The sequence below is a fragment of the Thamnophis elegans genome, chromosome 12, assembly GCF_009769535.1.
Source record: "Thamnophis elegans isolate rThaEle1 chromosome 12, rThaEle1.pri, whole genome shotgun sequence".
Taxonomy (NCBI): domain Eukaryota; kingdom Metazoa; phylum Chordata; class Lepidosauria; order Squamata; family Colubridae; genus Thamnophis; species Thamnophis elegans.
The window spans coordinates 5,065,399-5,088,812 of record NC_045552.1 but is presented as its reverse complement, the minus strand read 5'-3'; the positions used below and the strand labels follow the sequence as shown (position 1 = coordinate 5,088,812).

Here is a 23,414-nt window from a genome sequence, read left to right as displayed (position 1 = left end):
ATACTGCAAAATCTCCCTTCCCTTCCCACTCCTGGGGAAGGATACTGCAAAATCCCCATTTCCTCCCCACTCCTGAGGAAGGGTACTGCAAAATCTCCATTCCCTTCCCACTCCTGGGGAAAGGATACTGCAAAATCTCCCTTCCCTTCCCACTCCTGGGGAAGGATACTGCAAAATCCCCATTTCCTCCCCACTCCTGAGGAAGGGTACTGCAAAATCTCCATTTCCTCCCCACTCCTGAGGAAGGATACTGCAAAATCTCCATTCCCTCCCCACTCTGGGGCCAGCCAGAGGTAATATTTGCCGGTTCTCCGAACTACTCAAAATTTCCGCTACCGGTTCTCCAGAACCTCTCAGAACAGGCTGAATCTCACCCCTGCCTGAAAGGCTATTTTACTAACACATTTCTGTGGCACAACTTAGCACAGGGGTGTCCAAGCATGGCCACTTTGAGATTTGTGGACTTCAACTCCCAGAATTCCTCAGACAGCTATTCTTCAGCCAGCTGGACTATCCAATGTCTTAGGTCAGAGGTCTCCAAGCATGGTCACTTTAGGACTTGTAGACTTCAACTCCCAGAATTCCTCAGACAGCCGGACTATCCAGTGTCCTAGATCATGGCTGGCTGAGGAATTCTGGGAGTTGAAGTCTACAAGTCTTAAAGCGCCCCGTGTTTGGAGACCACTGACCTGGGACATGGAATAATCTTCTTCCTTATTTTGGGAGGATGGAAGAGAACCAGAGTTCTCCCTTCTCAAGCTAATTGTAACTTGTGAACCCGTTTTGGCCATGCCTCGCTCTCATTCTCCTGTGTTCTTCTCTCTGTCTTCTTCGATTTGTGCCCCATTCCTCTGTCTCTCCATCCCTGGCTAGGTAGAGTATGACGGGCTGACGGGACACGTGGAATTCAACAGCAAGGGTCAAAGAACCAATTACACCCTGAGAATTCTGGAAAAAGGACGGCACGGACACCGGGAGGTAAGAGGACTAGTGTCATTCCTGCAAACATATTCCTTTTAGGATCTTTGGCCTGCCACACTCTCTATTATTTTACTATGCTGTTTCATTAGTGGGGTAATTGGGAAGTGGGGAATAGTAAGAAGCAGAATGTGTTGTCAAAATAAAACATTCCTTTCTAGAAGCCCAAGGTCTCTGCACCTGACCGGAACTAGGTGGGTGGAAATGCCAGCGTGGCAGAGAAAGATTGGACCATGTGATGGTCTTGTGGGTGTGGGGGCCAGGTTTTGAACTTTCAACTGGGTGGAAACCCCAGGAAGCTTTCAGATTCGGGTTTCCACAATGTGTACCAACATGTCTCTCTTATTAAATTGGAATTTTGATGAAAGCTATGCCTTGGACTCTGATGTAATTCTGGATGATATTTGGAACGCTGACAACTAGAGCTTCAACTTAGGATACCCTGTTTTTGCAGAGATTTCAGATAGTCCTCGACGTAAAATGGTTTGTTTAGTGACCGTTCGAAGTTACAACGACACTGGGAAGAAAAAGATACCATCGTTTTTCACACTTAAGACCTTTGCAGCATCCCCATGGTCACCTGATCAAAATTTGGACACCTGGCAACTGGTTCCTATTTACCACGGTTGCAGTGTCCCGGGGTCACGCGATCCCCTTTTGCGACCTTCTGATAGTCCATGGGGGAGCCAGATTCACTTAACAACGGGGTTAGGTACTTGACACCTGCAGAGGTTCACTTTCTTGCCAGAGCTGTGGGGTGGGATGAGACTCGCTTAACAGCGATCTGGCTTAGCAGCGGAAGTGTTGGAGGGGTCATAAGCCGAGGACTGCCTGGGTACAGGATAAATCTAGTAAGAACCTATAGGCCGGGTGTCAGGGTTACACCCGTAACAAATTAAGACTCCAAAGCTTGAAGTCCCTCAAAGTTCCACTTTATTAGAGATGTCATATTGGGACATCTGGGAAAATCCAAATCTGAAAGCTTCCAGGGTTTCCCCACCCAAATGAAAGACCAAATCCCTGCCCAGCCGCCACAGGTCCATCACAAGGCCCAATCAGGAACCGTCCCAACTGGAGATGCCTCTCAGTCACACCACTCCAGGTGCAGGGCAAGATGACCTTGACGCTCTGGGAAAGGAATGTTATTTAGATTGTATATCTTCCATATAATCCCTCCTCCCATTTCCCCACAGCATTAAATGTGGCAGGCCTTAAGGCTCAATGCAAAAGATGGTTCCCAGGCCTGACACCGTTCTTTCTCAACAGATTGGGGTGTGGTACTCTAACAAGACCCTTGCAATGAACGCCACAACGTTGGATATCAACGCCTCAGAGAGCCTCGCCAATAAGACTCTGGTGATCACCACCATCTTGGTAAGTGCCCCCCGTTGTCTTATTCTTAGGGGTATTTCTTCACCTTTTGAAAAGCAGGCTTTAAACAGTTGTGGAGGTGGCTTGGTTAAAGTCAATCAAGGATGCAAAAAGTGACTAGGGGCCCTTGGAGATGTGAACATGAGGGAATTGTAGCAGAGGGTGAAATTAAGCAGGTTCTGGAGAAGCGGTAGTGGAAATTTTGAGTATTGTATTTTCCGGAGTATAAGTTGCACCAAAGTTTTGAAGAGGCAAATTTAAAAAAAAAAAAGTTTTGGCACTCTGCAAATCTCCCCAAAACAGTCCATTTTTTGCGAAAATGGGCCCATTTTCCCCCCCAAAAAGGGTCTGAATAGCCTTTAGGAGACTTGTAGAGTGCTCTGGGGGAGGGGGGGTTGGGGGGGAAAATGAGCAAAAAAACAGCCTGTTTTTTTGTCCAAAAAAGGGCATGGATAGCCTTTAGGAGGCTTATAGATTGTTCCTAGGGGTTAGGGGGGCAAAAATGAGCAAAAAATGGCCCGTTTTTCCGCATGGCCATTTTGGGAGGCAAAAAATGCTGTATTCAGTGTATAAGACGCACCCAGATTTTCAGCCTCTTTTTTGAGGAAAAAAGGTGTGTCTTATACTCTGAAAAATAAGGTAGTTTGGAGAATTGGTAAATACCACCTGTGGCTGGCTCCAGAGTGGGGAGGGAATGGAGATTTTGCAGTATCCTTCCCCTGCTACGCCCACAGAATCGATAATTTTAAAAAAAATAAATTTCACCACTGAATTGTAGCTTGTTTCAGTGTTTCATGTGAGAAACAGACTCCTACAGCAAAAATTTCCTCTTTCCTGTTTGGTGGTTGCTTGATTCATTCACAGACCCTTCAAAGGTGATTGTGGAAGGTGAATAACAGAATAACAGAAGAGTTGGAAGGGAGCTTACAGTAGAATAGAATAACAGAGTTGGAAGGCACCTTGGAGGTCTTCTAGTCCAACCCCCTGCTTAGGCAGGAAATCTTACACCACTTCAGACAAATGGTTATCCAACATCTTCTTTAAAACTTCCAGTGTTGGAGCATTCACAGCTTCTGGTGGCAAGTTGTTCCACTGATTAATTGTTCTCACTGTCAGGAAATGTCTCCTTAGTTCTAAGTTGCTTCTCTCCTTGATTAGTTTCCACCCGTTGCTTCTTGTTCTACCTTCAGTTGCTTTGGAGAATAGTTTGAGAATAGAGAATAGTCCTGCTCAGGCAGGAAACCCTATATACCCTATATACCATTTCAGACAAGTGGCTGAAACTGAAAAACATGGAGTATCCACAATTTCTGGAGACAAACCGTTCCACTGATTAGCTGCTCTCGCTGTCAGGAAGTTGCATCTCTCCTTGATTAGTTTCCACCCATTGCTTCTTGTTCTGTCTTCTGATGCTTTGGAGACTAGCTTGACTCCCTCTTCTTTGTGGCAGCCCCTCAAATATTGGAACACTACTATTGTGTCTCCCCTAGTCCTTCTTTTCATTAAACTCAACATACCCAATTCTTGAAGACGTTCTTCCTATGTTTCAGCCTCCAGTCCCCTAATCATCTTTGTTGCTCTTCCATGCACTTTTGTCTAGAGTCTCAACATCTTTTTTTACATAGTCCCTTGACATAGCGAAGACTTCCTCCAAATAGTTTGGAGAAGTTCTTCCCTTCCAAGAAAAGAGTTGAAACGGCTGCTTGAAATGGTCAAACTCTTCCGTCTCGTCTCAGGCTGAAAATGGGATGGTGGTTGTGATGGGTAAACAATAATTAATGTCTGGCATGCTCTTCCCTACAATGGACTGATGACAAGCGTGCTTCAGTTGAGAAGAGGGAATAAAAATAAAAGAATTAGGCAAATTAGTGAAGAGCCGTGATTGCGTCTGTGATTTTCATGCACAAAAGAGATGTCCGTCCTTCTGCATATGAGTGGGTACACAGAAACAAAGGCGCAGATTGTTGGGTTGTTATGATGTGCTGTTGTTGAACCTCTGGAGGGAGGTGGCTGGTTCCTCTTACCATTCAGGGACCAGGCGCTCTTGAGCTAATTTCAGAAGTGCTCTTAAGTGGTCAGGACAGATTTTTTGGGGAAAAACCATGGCTCCATTCTCTAGTAGGATGATGAATGGGAAGGGAAAGAGAGAAATAGAGGAAGAGGGAAGGGATGGGAAAAAGGAATAGCAACTCCATCCTCTCAGGACCATTAGACCAATAGGTCAGCGAGTCAGTTTGGCCTAGTGATTAAGGTGCTGACCTATAAACCAGGAGACAGTGAGTTCTAGTCCTGCCTTAGACATGAACGAGGGCTGGGAGTTTTGGGGCCAATCATCAGGAGACTCCTGAGTTCTAATCCCACCTTAGACATGAAAACTGGCTGGGGAACTTTGGGCCAATCATCAGGAGACTCCTGAGTTCTAGTCCCTCCTTAGACATGAAAGCCAGCTGGGTGACTTTGGGCCAATCATCAGGAGACTCCTGAGTTCTAGTCCCGCCTTAGACATGAAAGCCAACTGGGTGACTTTGGGCCAATCATCAGGAGACTCCTGAGTTCTAGTCCCGCCTTAGACATGAAAGCCATCTGGGTGACTTTGGGCCAATCCTCAGGAGACTCCCGAGTTCTAGTCCCACCTTATCCATGAAAGCCAACGGGGTGACTTTGGGCCACCTCACAGGGTTGTTGTTGTGGGGAAAATAGGAAGAAGGAGGAATATTGTGTATGTTTGGGTTTGGGGTTCTCCTGACCAAAAATATGTCAAATCTCGAGGACAGTTGCCTGTTATCTACTAGCTCAAGAGTCTTCACACTTGCCAACTTTAAGACTTGTGGACTTCAACTCCCAGAATTCCCCAGCCAGAGCATGCTACCTCATATTATATCCTGGCTTTCCCGCTTACAGGAGAATCCCTACATGATGCGTCGGGCAAACTTCCAGGAACTCTCCGGTCCTGCCCAGTATGAAGGCTTCTGCGTGGACATGCTTCACGAACTTGCCGACATCCTTAAGTTCCGTTTCCAGATCAAACTGGTGGATGATGGGCTTTACGGGGCTCCTGAACCGAATGGGTCTTGGACTGGCATGGTGGGAGAACTCATTAACAGGGTAAGGCTGTTAGGAAAATCCCAGATTGTTATTCTTTTCCCCCCTGACAAAAATTTCCATCAACCAGACAGATCTTCACAGTGAAATTGCATGTGGAAAGCAGGTGGAAGTTGGTTTTAGGAACCAGACTTGGAATCTTACCTGAAGATGTAGGTTGCGGGTTGCGGGGGAAGATCAATATAATAGAGCCACGGTGGCGCAGGGGTTAGAGTGCAGTACTGCAGGCTACTTCTGCTGATCACCGGCTGCCAGCAGTTTGGCAGCGTGACCCGACAAAAGGGCGAACGACAAAACCGCGCCTGACTAAACCACGTCGCTAAACCACGACATCATCAACGCGGCGACAACAGCGCTGCGACAACAGCGCGGAGACAGAAAGGTGCTTTACAACAGCGCGGCGACAGAAAGCCGATTTAACTTAAGGTAAGGGTTAGGTTTAGGGTTAGGTTCAGGGTTAGGTTTAGGATTAGGTTTAGGGTTAGGTTCAGGGTTAGGTTCAGGGTTAGCTTTAGGGTTAGGTTTAGTGTTACGTTTAGCGTTACGTTTAGGGTTAGGGGTTAGGTTTAGGGTTAGGTTTAGTTTTACAGCGCGCTTCTGTTGCCGCGCTGTTGTCGCCGCGATTCAGCGCTCATTCGTCGGAGCGCTTTAGAACACACGGTTTTGTCACCGCGGTTTAGTCGGGCGCGTCCTTTTGTTGGTGAACCGTTTGGCAGATCGAATCTCACCAGGCTCAAAGTTGACTCAGCCTTCCATCCTTCCGAGGTTGATAAAATGAGGATGCAGATTGAGGCTGATTCTGTAAAACCGCTTAGAGAGCGCTGTAAAGCGGTATATAAGTCTGAGGGCTATTGGTGTTGCTATCCCAGGTTTGGTGCATCAGCAGCTAAATGGACCTGGCTTTTTCTGCCTGGCCATTCAATTCTTCAGGTGCTTTTTTCTTCTATTCCCACCCCCCTCCCCAAGAAAGTCAGCTCTATCTACCACCTGCTAGATTAGCTCAAATGTTTAAAAATATGTCTAGCAAATGTTGGAAATGTAACCAAAAATAATCCGGCACATTTTATCATTTGTAGTGGACTTGTGTCAAAGAAAAAAAAATGGGCAAAGATACACAGGTGGTTAGAAAAGATAACAGGAAGACTTTGCAGATTTTAAACCTGAATTGTTTTTTATTTGGTATAATATCAGAAAACCTTAATAAGTAAAGTATGTATTTAATATTACATGCGAGTCCCTTGGACTGCAAGGTGATCCAACCGGTCAGTCCTAGAGGAGATCAACCCTGTCTGCCTTTTAGAAGGCCAGATCCTGAAGGTGAAACTCAAATACTTTGGCTACATAATGAGAAGGAAGGACTCCCTGGAGAAGAGCTGAATGCTGGGAAAGAATTGAGGGCAAAAGAAGAAGGGGACGACAGAGAAGGAGGAGGCTGGATGGAGTCTCTGAAGCAGTCGGCGTGAGCTTGAATGGACTCCAGAGGATGGTAGAGGACAAGAAGGCGTGGGGGAATGTTGTCCATGGGGCCGAGATGGGTCGGACACGACTTCACAACTGAACAACAATATTACACATCTTAACAGCAGCGAGGATTATTCTTGCACCGTATTGGAAAAATGAAGATATACCACGAGACAAAGATGTACTCAAGACTATGCTAGATTGTGCAGAGATGGATAGATTGACATTGAAAATGAAAGAGAAAGAGGATGTAGAATATTATCCAATATGGAATTTATTTTACCAATGGTTGGGAAAAAAGGGGCGGAGACGAAGAATGTAATTTGTATTGTTAAGCAAATGAAATACCCAGACAACAGATGTTTATTAAGCACTAAGAAAATGAATTTAATAGAAAATCAATAAAAAAGAAAGAAAGTCAGCTGCGTGCAACGGCAGAGAAACGATTAATAAAGAGACGGCAGAAGAGAGAGAGAGAGAGGGAGGGAGGGAGGGAGGGAGGGAGGGAGGGAGAGAGAGGGAGAGAGAGGGAGAGAGGGTCAGATCTGATAACAGCTCCCTGCAAATAGAAAGCTATTTTGCTCGCAGGCTGGACTGGAATATTTTCTCAATGATGATGCTTCTTAAAGAATTGATGCTGGTGTGTTTTTTGCTTTTGCTTTTATCTCAAAAGAGAGAGACAGAAATGGCATTTCTGCTTCTAGGATCTGAATGGGTTAGAGTAGACCACAATTGAACATTTGTTTGTGGGTGCACTTAGCCAGCACAGAAAGACTCTCTACAAAATGACTCACAATTACTCAGTAGTAGGCAAGCCAGATCTGGATTCAAACATTCGGATAAGAAAGCAGCAAGGAGATATTTGTGTGCGTATGTCTCTCTCTCTCTGCCACCTTTCTAATGGTTTTTGAGGTTTCTGCAAGCAAGATCTGGTAGCTTAGATCAATCATCCTCTTTTTAACAACCCCAAAATCCCTTGCAGGATGGAGTCTGGGCAACAGAATGGAGCTAGCAGAGTGTTTCCTGGCCAGATGCCCTTCCCTGTTGCCAGTGCAGAGTTTTGTTCAGCAGATATATTCCCATTGTGCCCAGAGAGAGAGAAATATCTGCCTCTACCAAGGATCGAACTAACAGCTTCCTGATTGTGAGGCGAGAGTTCCACCTCTGGGCCACCGCACCTGGTAGCTCAGACCAACGCAGTTACAACCATCAAAGGACTTGCTGATAATCCTTGACTTACAGTAGTTCATATAGTGGCTGTTCAGGTTACAATGAGCCCCCATAAAAAGCTAAGTAGGACCGTTCGTCACACTAACAACTCGTCCAGCATCCCCATTTTTTTGCCGCAGTTGTTAAATAAATCACTGCAATTGTTACACGAGTGACACAGTTGTTAAGTGAGTCTGGCTTCCCCATTAACTTTGCTAGTCTGGAGGTCGCAAAAGGTGATCACATGACCCTGGGACACTCCTAACGTCGTAACTGTGAGTCAGTTGCCTGTTGTGGCCCGCCAGCAACCAGAGAAGCTGGCAGCAGAGTCGGACAGTGAGAAGGTTGGGGAGGAACATGGGCCAGTCCTGGAGGCTGGAAAAGGCTCTGATGAGGGCTCTGTGTTGGAGGCAGAGACGGTGCAGAGGCCATCTGGGAGTTCTCACCTGCCTTCGGAGCTAGACGGCAGTGAGGCAGAGGAACAGCTGGAGCCTGTTCCCAGTGTGCACATGCGCAGAGCTGCTAGAAGAAAAGAACAACTCGAAAATCAGGGTCGACTTGGGAGTAAAGTCACAGGTGGAAGGTGATTAGCCCCATAACCCATAGGAAATAAAAGAGGAGCGACAGGGGAGTGGGCTTTTGCAGGAAACAATTCATTCATTCATTCGTTTGAGGAGTGTGAAGATCTATCCATGAATCTCAGAGACTCTGTGCCAGGGGTGGGTTCCTGCCAGTTCTAACCTCTTTTATAGAAGAGGTTCCACAAATCTATAGTGCCGTTTAGAACCGGTTCCAGCTCCCTCCCCCGGCCCATCTGCACATCATCAAGATGAAGAGCGAGAGGAGGAATTCTGGGAGTTGAAGTCCACAAGTCTTAAAGCTTTCAAGTTTGAACACCCCTGAGGGTTTTTTCCTAAAGGTTTAGGGGTGCAAGGGTCTTGGAACTTGACAGCTTTAAGACTTGCACGCTTCAATGCCAGAGTTCCTGAGCCAACATTTTGGTTGCTAAGCAAGAGCGTTGTTAAGTGAGTTTCAACACATTTTACAAGTTGGCCATGCCTGACCAGTCACATGACTGCCAAGCCACTGCCACTTGGTCACATGGCCGGCAAGCCACTCCCAAAAAGTAGGCTACACCTACAGAAGAAGTTCCAAAACATTTTGAAACCCACCACTCCTCTGTGCCCAGCCTTTCCTTGCACCTCATTTGGATAATATTTACATGGCAGCTTTCCAAGCGAGATAAGGTCTGTGGTCATAAATCCACCTTTGAAAGACTGTTTGCCAGGCCTTTGATGAATGTGAATGAGAGGAATTCTCATTCGTTTCGTAAAAGGGGTTTTCCCAGGACCAGGAATCTGCTTCGTGCTTTTTGGGGAAGCCTAGATCAGAACATTGCCAAGTATCTGAGTTTTGATGAACTCAGGGTAATAAGTCACTTTTTTCAGTGCCGTTCAAACAGTCACTAAATGAACTGTTGTAAGTCAAGGATTATCTGTAGCCTTTGCTTGGGTTTCAACCAGCCAATGAAAAAAAGAAAGGGAAAGGCAGAGGAAGAATGGGAGGGAATGTAAGAGTAGGAAAGAGGGGAGGAATGGGAAGAAGAGGGGAAGGGTAAAGGGAAGGAAGGGGAAGGAGAGAAGGGAAAGGAGAGGAGGAAGGAAGGAAGGAGAGAAGAAAGAGAAGAAAGGGGGGTAGGAAGGAGGGAAGCAAGGAGGGAAGGAAGGAGGGTCGGAAGGAGAGAAGGAGAGAAGAAAGGAGGGAAGGAAGGAGGGAAGGAAGGAGAGAAAGAGAAGAAAGGAGGGAAGGAAGGAGAGAAGAAAGGAGGGAAGGAAGGAGAGAAGAAAGGAGGGAATGTAGGAGAGAAGGAAGGGGGGAAGGAAGGGGGAAAGGAAGGAGAGAAGGAGGGAAGGAAGGAGGGAAGGAAGGAGAGAAGGAGGGAAGGGGAAGGAGGGAAGGAAGGAGGGAAGGAAGGGGAGTAGGAGAGAAGAAACGAGGGAAGGAAAGAGGGAGGGAGGGAAGAATTAGGACCGTTGTAAGATAAGATGGATCTATGGGATGGTAAGAAAGCAATCTTCAAGTATATTGTCAACTGTAGGGAAAAATTGTTATAAATACATATTATTAATAACAGTTATGAGATCATATAATTGTGAATGTATATATGAAATTGATTAAAAATAAATAAATAAATAAAAAGAAAACCTAGAGAGCAGCAGTGTCACTCTGTCTACGAGATGATTAGCATTCCCTTTGCTTTTCCAGAAAGCTGATCTGGCGGTGGCTGCCTTCACCATCACGGCCGAACGGGAGAAGGTTATCGACTTCTCCAAGCCCTTCATGACGTTGGGAATCAGCATCCTGTACCGTGTACACATGGTAGGCACAACCCGGTCTTAAAAGTGGAGGGAGGAAGAGTGGGAGATGACCTGAGCATCCGGGAGAGATCTGAGGTGATCCCTTCCTTCTGGCCTTTCATTACTTCTACTGAGTCAAGAAAAGGGACGCGGCGGCTCAGGGGACTAAGACGCTGAGCTTGTCGATCAGAAAGGTCGGCAGCTCGGCGGTTCGAATCCCTGGCGCCGCGTAACGGAGTGAGCTCCCGTGACTTGTCCCAGCTTCTGCCAACCTAGCAGTTCGAAAGCATGTAAAAAATGCAAGTAGAAAAATAGGTACCACCTTTGGTGGGAAGGGAACAGCGTTCCGGGCGCCTTCGGTGTTGCTTCATGCCAGTCACATGACTACGGAGATGTCTTCGGACAGCGCTGGCTCTTCGGCTTTGAAACAGGGATGAGCACTGCCCTCTAGAGTCGGGAACAACTAGCACATATGTGTGAGGGGAACCTTTACCATTACCTTAGTCAAGAGATGGTAACAAAATCAATCATCCCAGAATTTTGAAACTTAAGTCCACCCATAGAGAACCAGTTTGGTGCAGTCACTAAGGACACTGGAATAGAAACCAAGGCACTGGGAGTTCTAGTCCTCTGCCTTGGACACCAAGTTAACATGGTGACTTTGGGCCAGTCGCTCTCTTAACCGTAGGAAGAAGGCCATTGCAAATCATTTCCAAACCCACCTACCCCAGACCCCAAAACAGTGCCGGGGCTTTGGAGTTACGCACACACATACACACACTGAGAGAGGGAGGGAGAGGGGGGGGAGGGAAAGAGAGAAAGGGAGAGAGAGAGAGAAAGGGAGAGAAATGGAGAAAGAAATAGACAGGAAGAAAAAGAGAGATATTCACACATCTGGAAGTTGGTCAGTTTGCAGAAAACATTTTATTCAACACACTCTTTGGAATTATGCTTGATATTAGGAAATTCAGAAATACTTCATTGAAGCTTTTCTACTCTTTTTTTCCCCATAGGGACGCAAACCGGGGTATTTCTCCTTCCTCGACCCCTTTTCCCCAGCTGTTTGGCTTTTCATGCTTCTTGCCTATCTCGCCGTTAGCTGCGTCCTCTTCCTTGCTGCTCGGTAAGTCCTACCTATGAGAGATTCATCCTAGGCTTAAGGTACCACATTCAGAGACCAGAGCCCTGAGGAGGTCATTTTCATCCTCCTGGGGGCTCGAGGAAAGCCTCCAGAGCCTGGGGGGGGGGGTGAAAACTCCCCCCACCACCTGTGGTGCAGGAGGCCAAGTAGGCCACACCCTCCCTGGGCCACACCCACCCAGCAACCGGGCAGAGAACTGTTTGCTAAAATTTCTGAATCCCACCCATGGTGTTCATCCCAAATTGTATAGCTAAAAGTCTGTAGAGATTCTCAGATAGAAAAGTTGCTTTGCAGAGTGAGAGAATGTCGGCGTATACCGTATTTTTCAGAGTATAAGACGCACCCTTTTCCCCATTAAAAGAGCATGGAAATGTTGGTGTGTCTTATACACCAAATACAGCCATTTCTGGCCTCCCGAAGCCCCGCCCCTGCATCCTATTTTTGCTAAAAACATCCCGTTTTTTGCAAAAGCAGAGGCATTTTTGCCTTCCCTCAACCCCCAGCAGCCCTCTGCAGGCTTCAGTAGGGTTGGTGGGGGGGAGGCAAAAAGCCTCAATTTTTTTGCGAAAAACAGCCCATTTTCTGCCTGTTTTTTGCAAAAACGGGGGCATTTTTGCCTCCCCCCCCCAGCCCTGCCCTCCAGAGGGCTGCTGGGGGCTGGGGAGGACAAAAACTTTTTTCTTACTTACCTCTTCGAAATCTTGGTGCGCCTTATACACCTGTGCATCTTATAGTCCGAAAAATACAGTAAATGTAATAAGCGAATAAGGAAAAGAGTCTGAAATGTTTCTTCCTTCCACAGGCTGAGCCCTTACGAATGGTACAACCCTCATCCTTGTCTCCGGGAGCGTCATAACATCCTGGAAAACCAGTATACGCTGGGAAACAGCCTCTGGTTCCCAGTCGGGGGCTTCATGCAACAGGGGTCAGAAATTATGCCCCGAGCTCTTTCTACCCGTTGTGTCAGCGGCGTCTGGTAAGCAACTCTGCGAACAACAGCCGAGCCGGCATGGGGTACATGCAGTCCTCGACTTACGACCACGATTGAGCCCAACCTTTCTGTCGCTAAGTGAAACATTTGCTAAAGGAGTTTGGTCCCATTTTACGATCTTTCTTGCCGCGATTGCTAAGCGGACCACTGCCGTTGATAAATCAGTCTCATGGTTGTTAAGTGAAGCTTGTCAGAAAGTCACCAAAGGTGGATCACAACTCGTCATAAATACGAGTCTATTGCCAAGCATCTAAATTTTGATTTCGTGACCATGGGGATCGTGCCACGGTCGTAAGTGTGAAAAACCGAAGTCCCTTTTTTCAGTGCTGCTGTATCGTTGAATAGCCACTAAACAGACCGTCGTAAGTTGAGGACTGCCTGTGTTTAATTTGCAACAGGTTTGGAAAAAAATCACAATCATCTTATCTTCCACCTATTTTGAAATATTTAATGTCTAGGGAGGTTGTTGTTGTTGTCGTTGTTGTTGTTGTTGTTTCCCCCCACTCTGGAACACAGTCACCTCTTAAATGCATCACGCCAGCACCTACAGATTTCAACCTTTTTAAAGGAATACTAATGAGGTTTGCAATCCTTAATTGGGAGCTTAATTGGCACTAAAACTTTAGCTGATTAATCAGTGGGGAGCATTTTTAATTGGTGAGAACAACACTTCATCTGGGGGATTGTACATTAAGGGCATATTGGTTTTGGCATGTTGATGCAATAGGCAATAATTTCTCTTTTTCAAACGATGATTCCCAAGGAGGAATGGCAGTATATCGGAGTGTAGGTTGTGGTGTCTTTCCTTCAAAAATCTCAGTGACGTTTAAAAGGGAAAGGTTCCCCTCACACACATGTGCTAGTCGTTCCCGACTCTAGGGGGCGTTGCTCATCTCCGTTTCAAAGCCGAAGAGCCAGCCCTGTCCGAAGACGTCTCCGTGGTCATGTGGCCAGCATGACTTAATGCTAAAGGCTATTACCTTCCCACCAAAGGTGGTTCCTATTTTTCTACTTGCATTTTTACGTGCTTTCGAACCGCTAGGTTGGCAGAAGCTGGAACAAGTAACGGGAGCTCACTCCATAACGCGGCGCTAGGGATTCGACACGCCGGACTGCCGAACCTTTCTGATCGACAAGCTCAGCTTCTTAGCCACTGAGCCACCGCATCCCTCAGTAACATTTACTGACTTATTACTTTTAGCGACGTCCAACTTTGAGTGACCTGTTAAGAGCAGATTACGAATAGGCCTCGAGTTACGACCACAATCGAACCCCAGATTTCCGTTGCTAAGCGAGTCAATGGTTAAGCGAGCTCCGTCCCATTTTGTGACCTTTCTTGCCACAGTTGTTAAGCAAATCACTGCAATTGTTAAGTTAGTCACACAGTTGTTAAAGTGAATCTTGCTTCCCCGTTGACTTTGCTGTCAGAAGGATGCCAAAGCAGATCTCTGCAAACCCTGGAATGCTGCGACCGTCATAAATACACTTAGTTCTCGACTTACAACAGTTCCTTTACTGACCATTCAAAGTTACAACGGCACCCACCGCTCGCACCCGCTGTTTGTGCATAACCATCCCCTCTCCCCCCCCCCCTACCACCGAGATGGAAAGGTTTCCGGCCGCTGTCTTAGGAAGCGCATCGAAAGAATTGTCTTGCCAAGATTTGTACATTAAGTAAAAGTTGAAGGTGAAAAGTAGAGGATTCTCCCGTGTCGCTCTAAAAATCAAACCGTGATTCCTTGCTTGTTGTTGTTGTTGTTGTTATAAAGGTGGGCCTTCACTCTGATCATCATCTCTTCCTACACGGCCAACCTTGCTGCCTTCCTCACCGTGCAGCGCATGGAGGTGCCTATAGAATCGGCGGATGACTTGGCCGACCAAACCAACATTGAATACGGCACCATCCATGCCGGTTCTACCATGACCTTTTTCCAGGTGAGCATCGTTTTCTCTTTTCTGAGGACGGTCTTCTCTAAACCCCTGCCATCTCAGGTGATGGGGGCTACCGGGTGGTTGGGCGTGGCAGAGTTTTTGTAGTCTCCCCAAAGAAGTCAAAAACTGGTGTGGACTAGTAGCGCTCCATTGTCCGGATGTGTTAGATCTGAAGGCCACCCGTGTACACCTCTGTAGTGTTTTGATGAGGACATTGCTTTCTGCGTGATTGTTTGTCTGGTATTAATTCCTTCTTATCTGGGTGTAAGCTGCCAGAGAGGGTGCGTTCTGGTCTCTTTTGTTTCTTTCTTTGGGTTTTTTTTATGGTCTCTTTCGAAGGGTGTACAAACGTGGTGTATCTCTATGTGCCTGTTAATGGCTGGTTTGTCTGAATGATAGGTTTCCAGCAGATTTCCTAGTGGTTTTGGGATTTTTGCTTGGTCTAGGAAGCTCACACTTTCCCAGATGAAATAATGGTTGAGTCTATCTATTGACCAGTCTACTTGGATCTCTTCTCTTCTCTTCTCCTCCTTTTCTGATCCATCCTTCTTCTATCTCTCCGATCCTTCCTTTTCTTCCTTCCTTCCTTTTCTGATCCTTCCTTCTTCTATCTCTCTGATCCTTCCTTTTCTTCCTTCCTTTCTTCCTTCCTTCCTTTTCTGATCCTTCCTTCCTTTTCTGATCCTTCCTTCTTCTATCTCTCTGATCCTTCCTTCCCTCCCTCCCTTCCTTCCCCTTCCTGCCTTCCTTCCTTTCCTTCCTTCCTTCCTTTTCTGATCCTTCCTTCTTCTATCTCTGATCCTTCCTTTTCTTCCTTTCTTCCTTCCTTCCTTCCTTCTCTGATCCTTCCTTCTTCTATCTCTCTGCTTCCTTCCTTTTCTGATCCTTCCTTCTTCTATCTCTCTGATCCTTCCTTTTCTTCCTTCCTTCCTTTTCTGATCCTTCCTTCTTCTATTTCTCCGATCCTTCCTTTTCTTCCTTCCTTCCTTTTCTGATCCTTCCTTCTTCTATTTCTCCGATCCTTCCTTTTCTTCCTCCCTTCCTTTTCTGATCCTTCTTCTATCTCTCTGATCCTTCCTTCCTTTTCTGATCCTTTCTTCTTCTATCTCTCTGATCCTTCCTTCCTTTTCTGATCCTTTCTTCTTCTATCTCTCCGATCCTTCCTTTCCTTTCCTTTCCTTCCTTCCTTCCTTCCTTCCTTCCTTCCTTCCTTCCTTCCTTCCTTCTTCTGGCAACCTGTATCCATAGTAACAGCGGCTGTCTCCACTCCAAGAGACATTAAGGAAGGGAAATCAATCATCAAACAAGGTCGCAGGCCTTGGTGACAGAAAAGGAAAACCTCCACCTGCTTTGCTCAGATCTCTGAAAATTGGTTTCTTGTCCTGATCCAAAAAGCCCAGCCTGTTGCAGTCTGCAAGACCATAGTTATTTTTAACAAGGAGACCGGCTTGGCCCTGCCACGTTTAAAATGCTTGTCTTGAATAATTTGGGTTTGGTTTTTTTGTTTTTATTTTAAAACCAAGTTTCTTAAAAGCTGCCTTTCTCTTTTGGCTCTGCCACAGCATTTTAATGATAAGCCGAAGCAGCACAAGACCAATTCCCCCTCCTCCCCCCCCCCCCAATTTTGAGGAGCACCTATTTGTTGGGAAGATACACTAGAGAGGCAGGAGAAGAAATATATGCCTGTATTATAAACGCTTTAGAGAAAGTTTGCAAGAGCAGTTAGTCAACAAACAATAAAGGCAGGAGTCATTCTACTACAGGATGCCTGGAACCCGTCCATCTGTCCCATTAAAGTTCCTGATGTTTTAACTTCCAGTGTTGGAGCATTCACAACTTCTGGTGGCAAGTTGTTCCGCTGATTAATTGTTCTCACTGTCAGGAAATGTCTCCTCAGTTCTAAGTTGCTTCTCTCCTTGATTAGTTTCCACCCGTCGCTTCTTGTTCTACCCTCAGGTGCCTTGGAGAATAGTTTGAGAATAGAGAATAGGCAGGAAGCCCTATATACCTATTTCAGACAAGTGGCTGTCCAGTCTCTTCTTAAAAACGTGGAGTATCCACAATTTCTGGAGACAAATCGCTCCACTGATTAGCTGTTCTCGCTGTCAGGAAGTTGTTTCTCTCCTTGATTAGTTTCCACCCATTGCTTCTTGTTCTACCCTCAGGTGCCTTGGAGAATAGCTTGACTCCCTCTTCTTTGTGGCAACCCCTGAGATATTGAAAGATTGCTATCCTGTCTCCCCTAGTCCTTCTTTTCATTAAACTCAACATACCCAGTTCCTGCAACCGTTCTTCGTATGTTTTAGCCTCCAGTCCCCTAATCATCTTGGTTGCTCTTCCGTGCACTTTTTCTAGAGTCTCAAGCCGAAGCAAAACAAGACCAATCCCCCCCCCCCCCCCAATTTTGAGGAACACCTATGTGTTGGGAAGATACACTAGAGAGGAAGGAGAAGAAATATATGCCTCAGTGGTGGGTTTCAAAATTTTTTTGAAGCTACTCTGTGGGTGTGGCCTCCTTTGTGGGAGTGGCTTGCCGGCCATGTGACCTGGTGGGAGTGGCTTGTCAGCCATGTGTTTTCCTTCTTTCTTTCTTTCTTTCTTTCTTTCTTTCTTTCTTTCTTTCTTTCTTTCTTTCTCTCTTTCTCTCTCTCTCTCTCTCTCTTTCCTTCCTTTTGTCTCTCTGTCCCTTTTTCCTTTTTTCTTTCATCTCTCACTTTTTCTTTCTTTTTTTCTTTATTTCTTTCTTCCTTTCTTTCTCTTTCTCTCTCTGTGTGAGTGTCTGTCTGTCTGTTTGTGTCAGTGGTGGGTTTCAAAAAATTTTGAAGCTACTCTGGGTGTGGCCTCCTTTGTGGGAGTGGCTTGCCAGCCATGTGACCTGGTGGGAGTGGCTTGTCAGCCATGTGTTTTCCTTCTTTCTTTCTTTCTTTCTTTCTTTCTTTCTTTCTTTCTTTCTTTCTTTCTCTCTCTCTCTCTCTCTCTCTCTTTCCTTCCTTTTGTCTCTCTGTCCCTTTTTCCTTTTTCCTTTCATCTCTCACTTTTTCTTTCTTTTTTTCTTTATTTCTTTCTTCCTTTCTTTCTCTTTCTCTCTCTGTGTGAGTCTGTCTGTCTGTCTGTCTGTTTGTGTCAGTGGTGGGTTTCAAAAAATTTTGGAACCTCTTCTGTAGGTGTGGCCTGTTTTCTGGTGGAACCTCTTCTAACCGGTTCAGTAGATTTGACGAACCGGTTCTACCGAGCTGGTGCGAACTGGTAGGAACCCACCTCTGATATGCCTGTATTATAAACTCCTTAGAAAAAGTTTGCAAGAGCAGTTAGTCAACAAACAATGAAGGCAGGAGTTATTCTACTACACGGTGCCTGTAAGCCGTCCATCTATCCCATTAGTTGTCCTGACGTTTTGTTCCTCTCTCTCTATGCAATCAGAATTCTCGCTATCAAACTTACCAGCGCATGTGGAATTACATGCATTCAAAGCAGCCGAGTGTCTTCGTAAAGAGCACGGAAGAGGGAATTGCTCGGGTGCTGAATTCGAAATATGCCTTTCTTTTGGAGAGCACGATGAATGAATATCACCGAAGGCTCAACTGCAACCTGACCCAGATTGGGGGGCTACTAGATACCAAGGGCTACGGCATCGGGATGCCCCTGGGTGAGCAGAAGTAACTGGCTTGGCTTGGAGGAGAAGGTGGAAGAGGAGGGGGAGGAGGAAGAGGAGGAGGAGAAAGAGAAAAAAGAGAAGGAAGAGGAGAAGTGGGGAAGGAGGAAGAAAGGGAAGAGGAGGAGTAAAAAGAGGGGAGAGGAGGAAGAGGAGAAGAGGAAGAGGAGGACAAGGAAGAAAAAAAAGATGGAGGAAGAGGAGAAGGAAGAATGGGAGGGCAAAGAGGAGGAGGAAGAGGAGGAAGTGGAGAAGGAGGAAGAAAGGGAAGAGGAGGAGTAAAAAGAGGGGAGAGGAGGAAGAGGAGAAGAGGAAGAGGAGGACAAGGAAGAAAAGAAAGATGGAGGAAGAGGAGAAGGAAGCGTGGGAGAACAAAGAGGAAGAGGAGGAGGAAGGGGAGAAGGAGGAAGAAAGGGAAGAGGAGGAGGAAAAAGAGGGGAGAGGAGGAAGAGGAGGACAAGGAAGGAAAGAAAGATGGAGGAGGAGGAAGAGGAGAAGGAAGAGTGGGAGGGCAAAGAGGAGGAGGAAGAGGAGGAGGAAGGGGAGAAGGAGGAAGAAAGGGAAGAGGAGGAGGACAGAGAGGGGAGAGGAAAAGGAGGAAGAGGAGGAGGAAGAGAGGGAAGAGGAGGAAAACAAGTGGGAGGAGAAAGATGGAAGAGGAGGAGGAGAAGGAAGAGGAGGACAAAGAAAGGGAAGAGCAGTACAAAGAAGGAGAAAGAAGGAAGAAGAGGAAGAAAGGAGAGAGGAGGAGGAGAAAGGGGAGATGAAGAGGAGGAGGAAAAAGAGGGAAGAGAAGGAGAAAGGATAAAAAGAGGGAAGAGAAAAAGGAGGAAGAAGGGAAAGAAAGGAAAGAGGAGGAGGAGGAGGGCAAGAAGGAGGAGAGGAGGAGATGATAGAAGAACGCTGATTGGTTTCTCATGGTTTGCCCCCTTACCCTTCCGCAGGTTCTCCATTCCGGGATGAGATCACCCTCGCCATTCTGCAGCTTCAAGAAAACAACCGATTGGAAATCCTGAAACGCAAATGGTGGGAGGGCAGCAAATGCCCTAAAGAGGAAGATCATCGGGCCAAAGGTCAGAGGTTAACAAGTAGAACATTGGAAGGGTTGATGGTCACCAGTTCTGGTCTCTTCAGTACAAAACAACCCGATCGATAGATGGATCATCTTTTCAAATGAAAAGATGATCCTGTCCGAAACTCAGTGGGCGGCCCTACTTGGCCAACCCAATCTAGGCTTGTAATCTACCTGGGGTCCATCTGATGATGCTTCCACCTGTCCCCGAGTGAAGGATAAGTCCTGTTCCTAAATGTGACTTGAACTTGAAGTCTTACGTAGCGTATGAATGAGGCTCAGAGGTGGGATTTGCTGGTTCGTACCAATCCGATTCTGCGCAGTTCGGCGAACTGGCAAAGAGCTCTTTTTTTTCGGCCCGTTTTCCAGGCCGTTTCCCGGTTGTTTTTTAGGCCAGGATGTTGCAACCGTCATAAATATGAACCAGTTGCCAAGCATCTGAATTTTGATGGCATGACCATGGGGATGCTGCAGCGGTTGTAAGTGTGAGAAACGGTCATAAGTCACTTTTTTCAGAGCTGTTATGGTGACTGCGAACCAGGGGTGGAATCCAGCAGGTTCTGGAGAACCGGTAGCGGAAATTTTGAGTACTTGGATCTACTTGGATCTCTTCTCTTCTCTTCTCCCTTCCCCTCCCCTCCCTTCCCTTCCCTTCTCTTTCCTTCCACCCTCCACTCCCTTCCTCTCCTTCCTCTCCTCCTTCTCTTTCCTTCCTTCCTTTTCTGATCCTTCCTTCTTCTATCTCTCTGGTCCTTCCTTTTCTTCCTTCCTTTCTTTCTTCCTTCCTTTTCTGATCCTTCCTTCCTTTTCTGATCCTTCCTTCTTCTATCTCTCCGATCCTTCCTTTTCTTCCTTCCTTCCTTTTCTGATCCATCCTTCTTCTATCTCTCCGATCCTTCCTTTTCTTCCTTCCTTCCTTTTCTGATCCCTCCTTCTTCTATCTCTCCAATCCTTCCTTTTCTTCCTTCCTTTCTTTCTTCTTTCCTTTTCTGATCCTTCCTTCCTTTTCTGATCCTTCCTTCTTCTATCTCTCTGATCCATCCTTCCCTCCCTCCCTTCCTTCCCCTTCCTGCCTTCCTTCTTCCTTTCCTTCCTTCCTTTTCTGATCCTTCCTTCTTCTATCTCTCTGATCCTTCCTTTTCTTCCTTTTGAGTAGTTCGGAGAACTGGCAAATGCCACCTCCGACTGGCCCCAAAGTGGGGTGGGGATGGAGATTTTGCAGGATCTTTCTCCTGCCACGCCCACCAAGCCACGCCCACAGAACCAGCCGTAAAAAAAAAAATGAATTTCACCACTGCTGTGAACAGTCATGAACCGTTGTAAGTGGAGGACTACCTGTATTTCATGGGGGGAGGGGAGTTGCCTGCAATCCCAGATGTAATTTTGCAAAAGCGGCCTCTTGTGGCCATACAGTAGATTGCAGCCAGGAAAAGGCTGAGCTGCCAAGAGATCTCTTATTATTTATTACCAAAGTTGCCATTGCAGCTTTGAATGGTCACTAAATCAACAGTTGTAAGTCGAGGACCACCTTCCCAGAGAGGACATATGCATCCATGCTCAGGTGTCTCCTATCCTCGCCTAACAACCTGCATCGTTCCCATGTCCTTTTTTACTCCAGGCCTGGGTATGGAGAACATTGGAGGAATATTTGTGGTGCTGATCTGTGGACTCATCATTGCCGTCTTTGTGGCTGTCATGGAATTTGTGTGGGCCACACGGCGCTCAGCGGAGCATGAAGAGGTGAGTGAAACTGGGGAGAGAAGTTGGGAGGAAAGCCCAAGGCTAAGAAGGAAGCTATACATTCTTCTTTACAACCAGCCTTAAGCAGAGAAGGAGATGAACCACAAGCTCTTGCAAAGCCACAATTAAAAGTGCCAATTGTGGTGATGTGTCTCTGTTCTGACCCTCCGGCCTGTGAATAAACCAGAACACAGGCTTGGCTGTTTGCCACTGTTTGATTACTGAGATAACGAATCCTTTGGCTGAGAGCCCAGGCAACTCACTTTCAATAGTGTAGCTTGGCAGCAACGCAGATAATCCAAACAGACACGGCTAGAGTACAGACAGATTTTCTTCACTACTAATTCCAACGGTTGTTTCCTGCAAATGTCCCCTCCCAACGCCTCACCTATATTCTCTCTTGGGAGGGGCCAATCAACAACCACCTGTGCTTAATCATCTTCTGTGAGACTGCCTACATAGTTGCTGCTTCCGTTGCTCAGCCCTTTCTCAATCTAGCGTCAGGGACAAACTGCCTTTGATCCTCCCCACTGCTCCATGCCTCAGGCGCCTCCTGGTGGCCAACCAGTCCCTCGGGTCCCTGCTCTAAGTCTGAACCCTGCCCAGGGTCCTCCACATCTTCCATGGCAGACTCATATGGTTCCTCACCATCTGAGTCCATCAGCAGCTCCACCGGATCCTGCTGGGCCACAACATGTATCCATGGGCAAACAGTTGGAAATCGAAGGCTGAGTTTAGTAGCCCCGCATAATCCTTACCAAAAGGCAACTGGACTTTGTTTTTCCTTGAAGATGTTTCGCTTCTCATCGAAGAAACTTTTTCAGTGCATTGCTCATACTTCCAGAATGACACTAGTTTGAGCGCAGACAGCCTTCACTTAACAACAATAATGGGGACTGGAATTTTTATCACTAAGTGTGACATCATGTGTCCATAATGCTCAGTGGGGGAATTTCTGGCACTTCCAGTTGCCCTCATTCAGCAAATCCTTAATGGTCGTTTAAGTGAGGATGTTGCATGGTCTCCATTTGTGACCTGCCAGCTTCCCTATTGACAAGAAGGTCGCAAACGGTGTTTGTGTGAGCTCTCAAATGACGTAGGTAGGAGGACCGGTTTTAAGTATCATTTGCTTCGCATTGTTAAGTTTGAACAGTCAGCTAATGGGTGGATATTAAGTGAGGACCCACCGGTATTTTGTTGTACGGGTAGTGCTCAGCTTATAACGGGAAATCGGGACCGGAATTGCCGTCATTATGTGACACTACATGACGATATTGCTCAGTGACAGAGGTTCTGGTGATCCAAATTGCTTGTTAAACAAGAACCTTGCAGGTCATTAAGCAACGATCTCCAGGACTTCCGATTTCCTGATGGCTTCCCCAATGACTTTGTTTATGGGAAGCTGACAAGGAAATTGTGATCATGGAATCACAGCTTCTTGCAACATAATCACGAGAGCTGGGGGGGGGGCTGAGGGTCCACATCACAGTCACACATTTGTGGGGACGCTGCGATTAGTTGTAACTACACCCTCTCAGCCCTGTTGTAAAGTTTGAACCATCCCCCAGAATTCCCAGCTCATGCACATTCATTCATTCGGTCTTGACTGAACGATATAGGATCTCCAGCTGGAACAAGAGGTTGAACTTGATGACCTCCAAGGTCCCTTCCAACTCTAATAGTCTGACTGTTCTCCTTTTCAACCTCCTGCAGATCTCGGTGTGTCAAGAGATGCTGAGGGAGCTGCGTCACGCCGTTTCTTGCCGCAAGCCGACTCGCTCCCGACGGCGTCGGCGTCACTACCCCATCCGCGGGGGACTTTCGCTGCGATCCGTCCGGGAGATGCGCCTCAGCAACGGCAAACTCTATTCGGGGACTTTAGTGACAGAACCAGCCCCTCAGCGCCTGCTGGAAGATCCCCCCAGGCCTTGTACCCACGTCCGCATTTGCCACGAGTGCCGGCGCATCCAGACTCTTCGGGGAGCTCCCCCGCCGCCCCGGGGGCCCCCGCCGCCTGAAGAAGGCACTCCACGGAGGGCAGCCCCCCGCGAACTCAACGAGCAGGAGTGACCCCTCCCTGCCCTTGCTTTCGGGGCCCCTCCTTGTGGACCTTGCCTTCGCTCGCTGGCGGAGGTGCCTCCAGTTAAGAGATGTACGCTATGCGTATGCCCTGAACGAGGGACCCAAAAACTGGGAGGACCCACCCAGCCCCACACAGGGACCCTTGCCCTTGGGGGCTGCGGGAGTTTGCAGCTCTCCTTCCAAAGTGGCCTGGAGAAAGAAATCCACCTACTCTTTCCAAAATACACGGGATGGGGGGGGGGTGTTCCCCTTTTTTTGTGTCGCCCTCCTTCTACGAGAACGAGGTACTCATGCCTGGTCCGTTCCTCCGTCTCCCCCTCGCTCTC

General features: G+C 47.1%; 1 protein-coding gene across 1 annotated transcript in view; it reads left to right on the top strand.

Annotated features, from left to right (window-relative positions):
• The window catches only part of GRIK5 (glutamate ionotropic receptor kainate type subunit 5), a 40,540-nt gene extending 17,464 nt beyond the window's left edge, over positions 1-23,076 (top strand). The window contains exons 9-19 of the mRNA XM_032227666.1: positions 874-978; positions 2,245-2,352; positions 5,251-5,454; positions 10,387-10,500; positions 11,492-11,601; positions 12,422-12,595; positions 14,380-14,545; positions 17,963-18,188; positions 19,139-19,267; positions 20,885-21,006; positions 22,720-23,076. Of these exons, the coding sequence (XP_032083557.1) occupies positions 874-978; positions 2,245-2,352; positions 5,251-5,454; positions 10,387-10,500; positions 11,492-11,601; positions 12,422-12,595; positions 14,380-14,545; positions 17,963-18,188; positions 19,139-19,267; positions 20,885-21,006; positions 22,720-23,076 (1,815 nt within the window). The remainder of the gene's footprint in view (positions 1-873; positions 979-2,244; positions 2,353-5,250; positions 5,455-10,386; positions 10,501-11,491; positions 11,602-12,421; positions 12,596-14,379; positions 14,546-17,962; positions 18,189-19,138; positions 19,268-20,884; positions 21,007-22,719) is intronic.
• Positions 23,077-23,414: the final 338 nt, after the last annotated feature.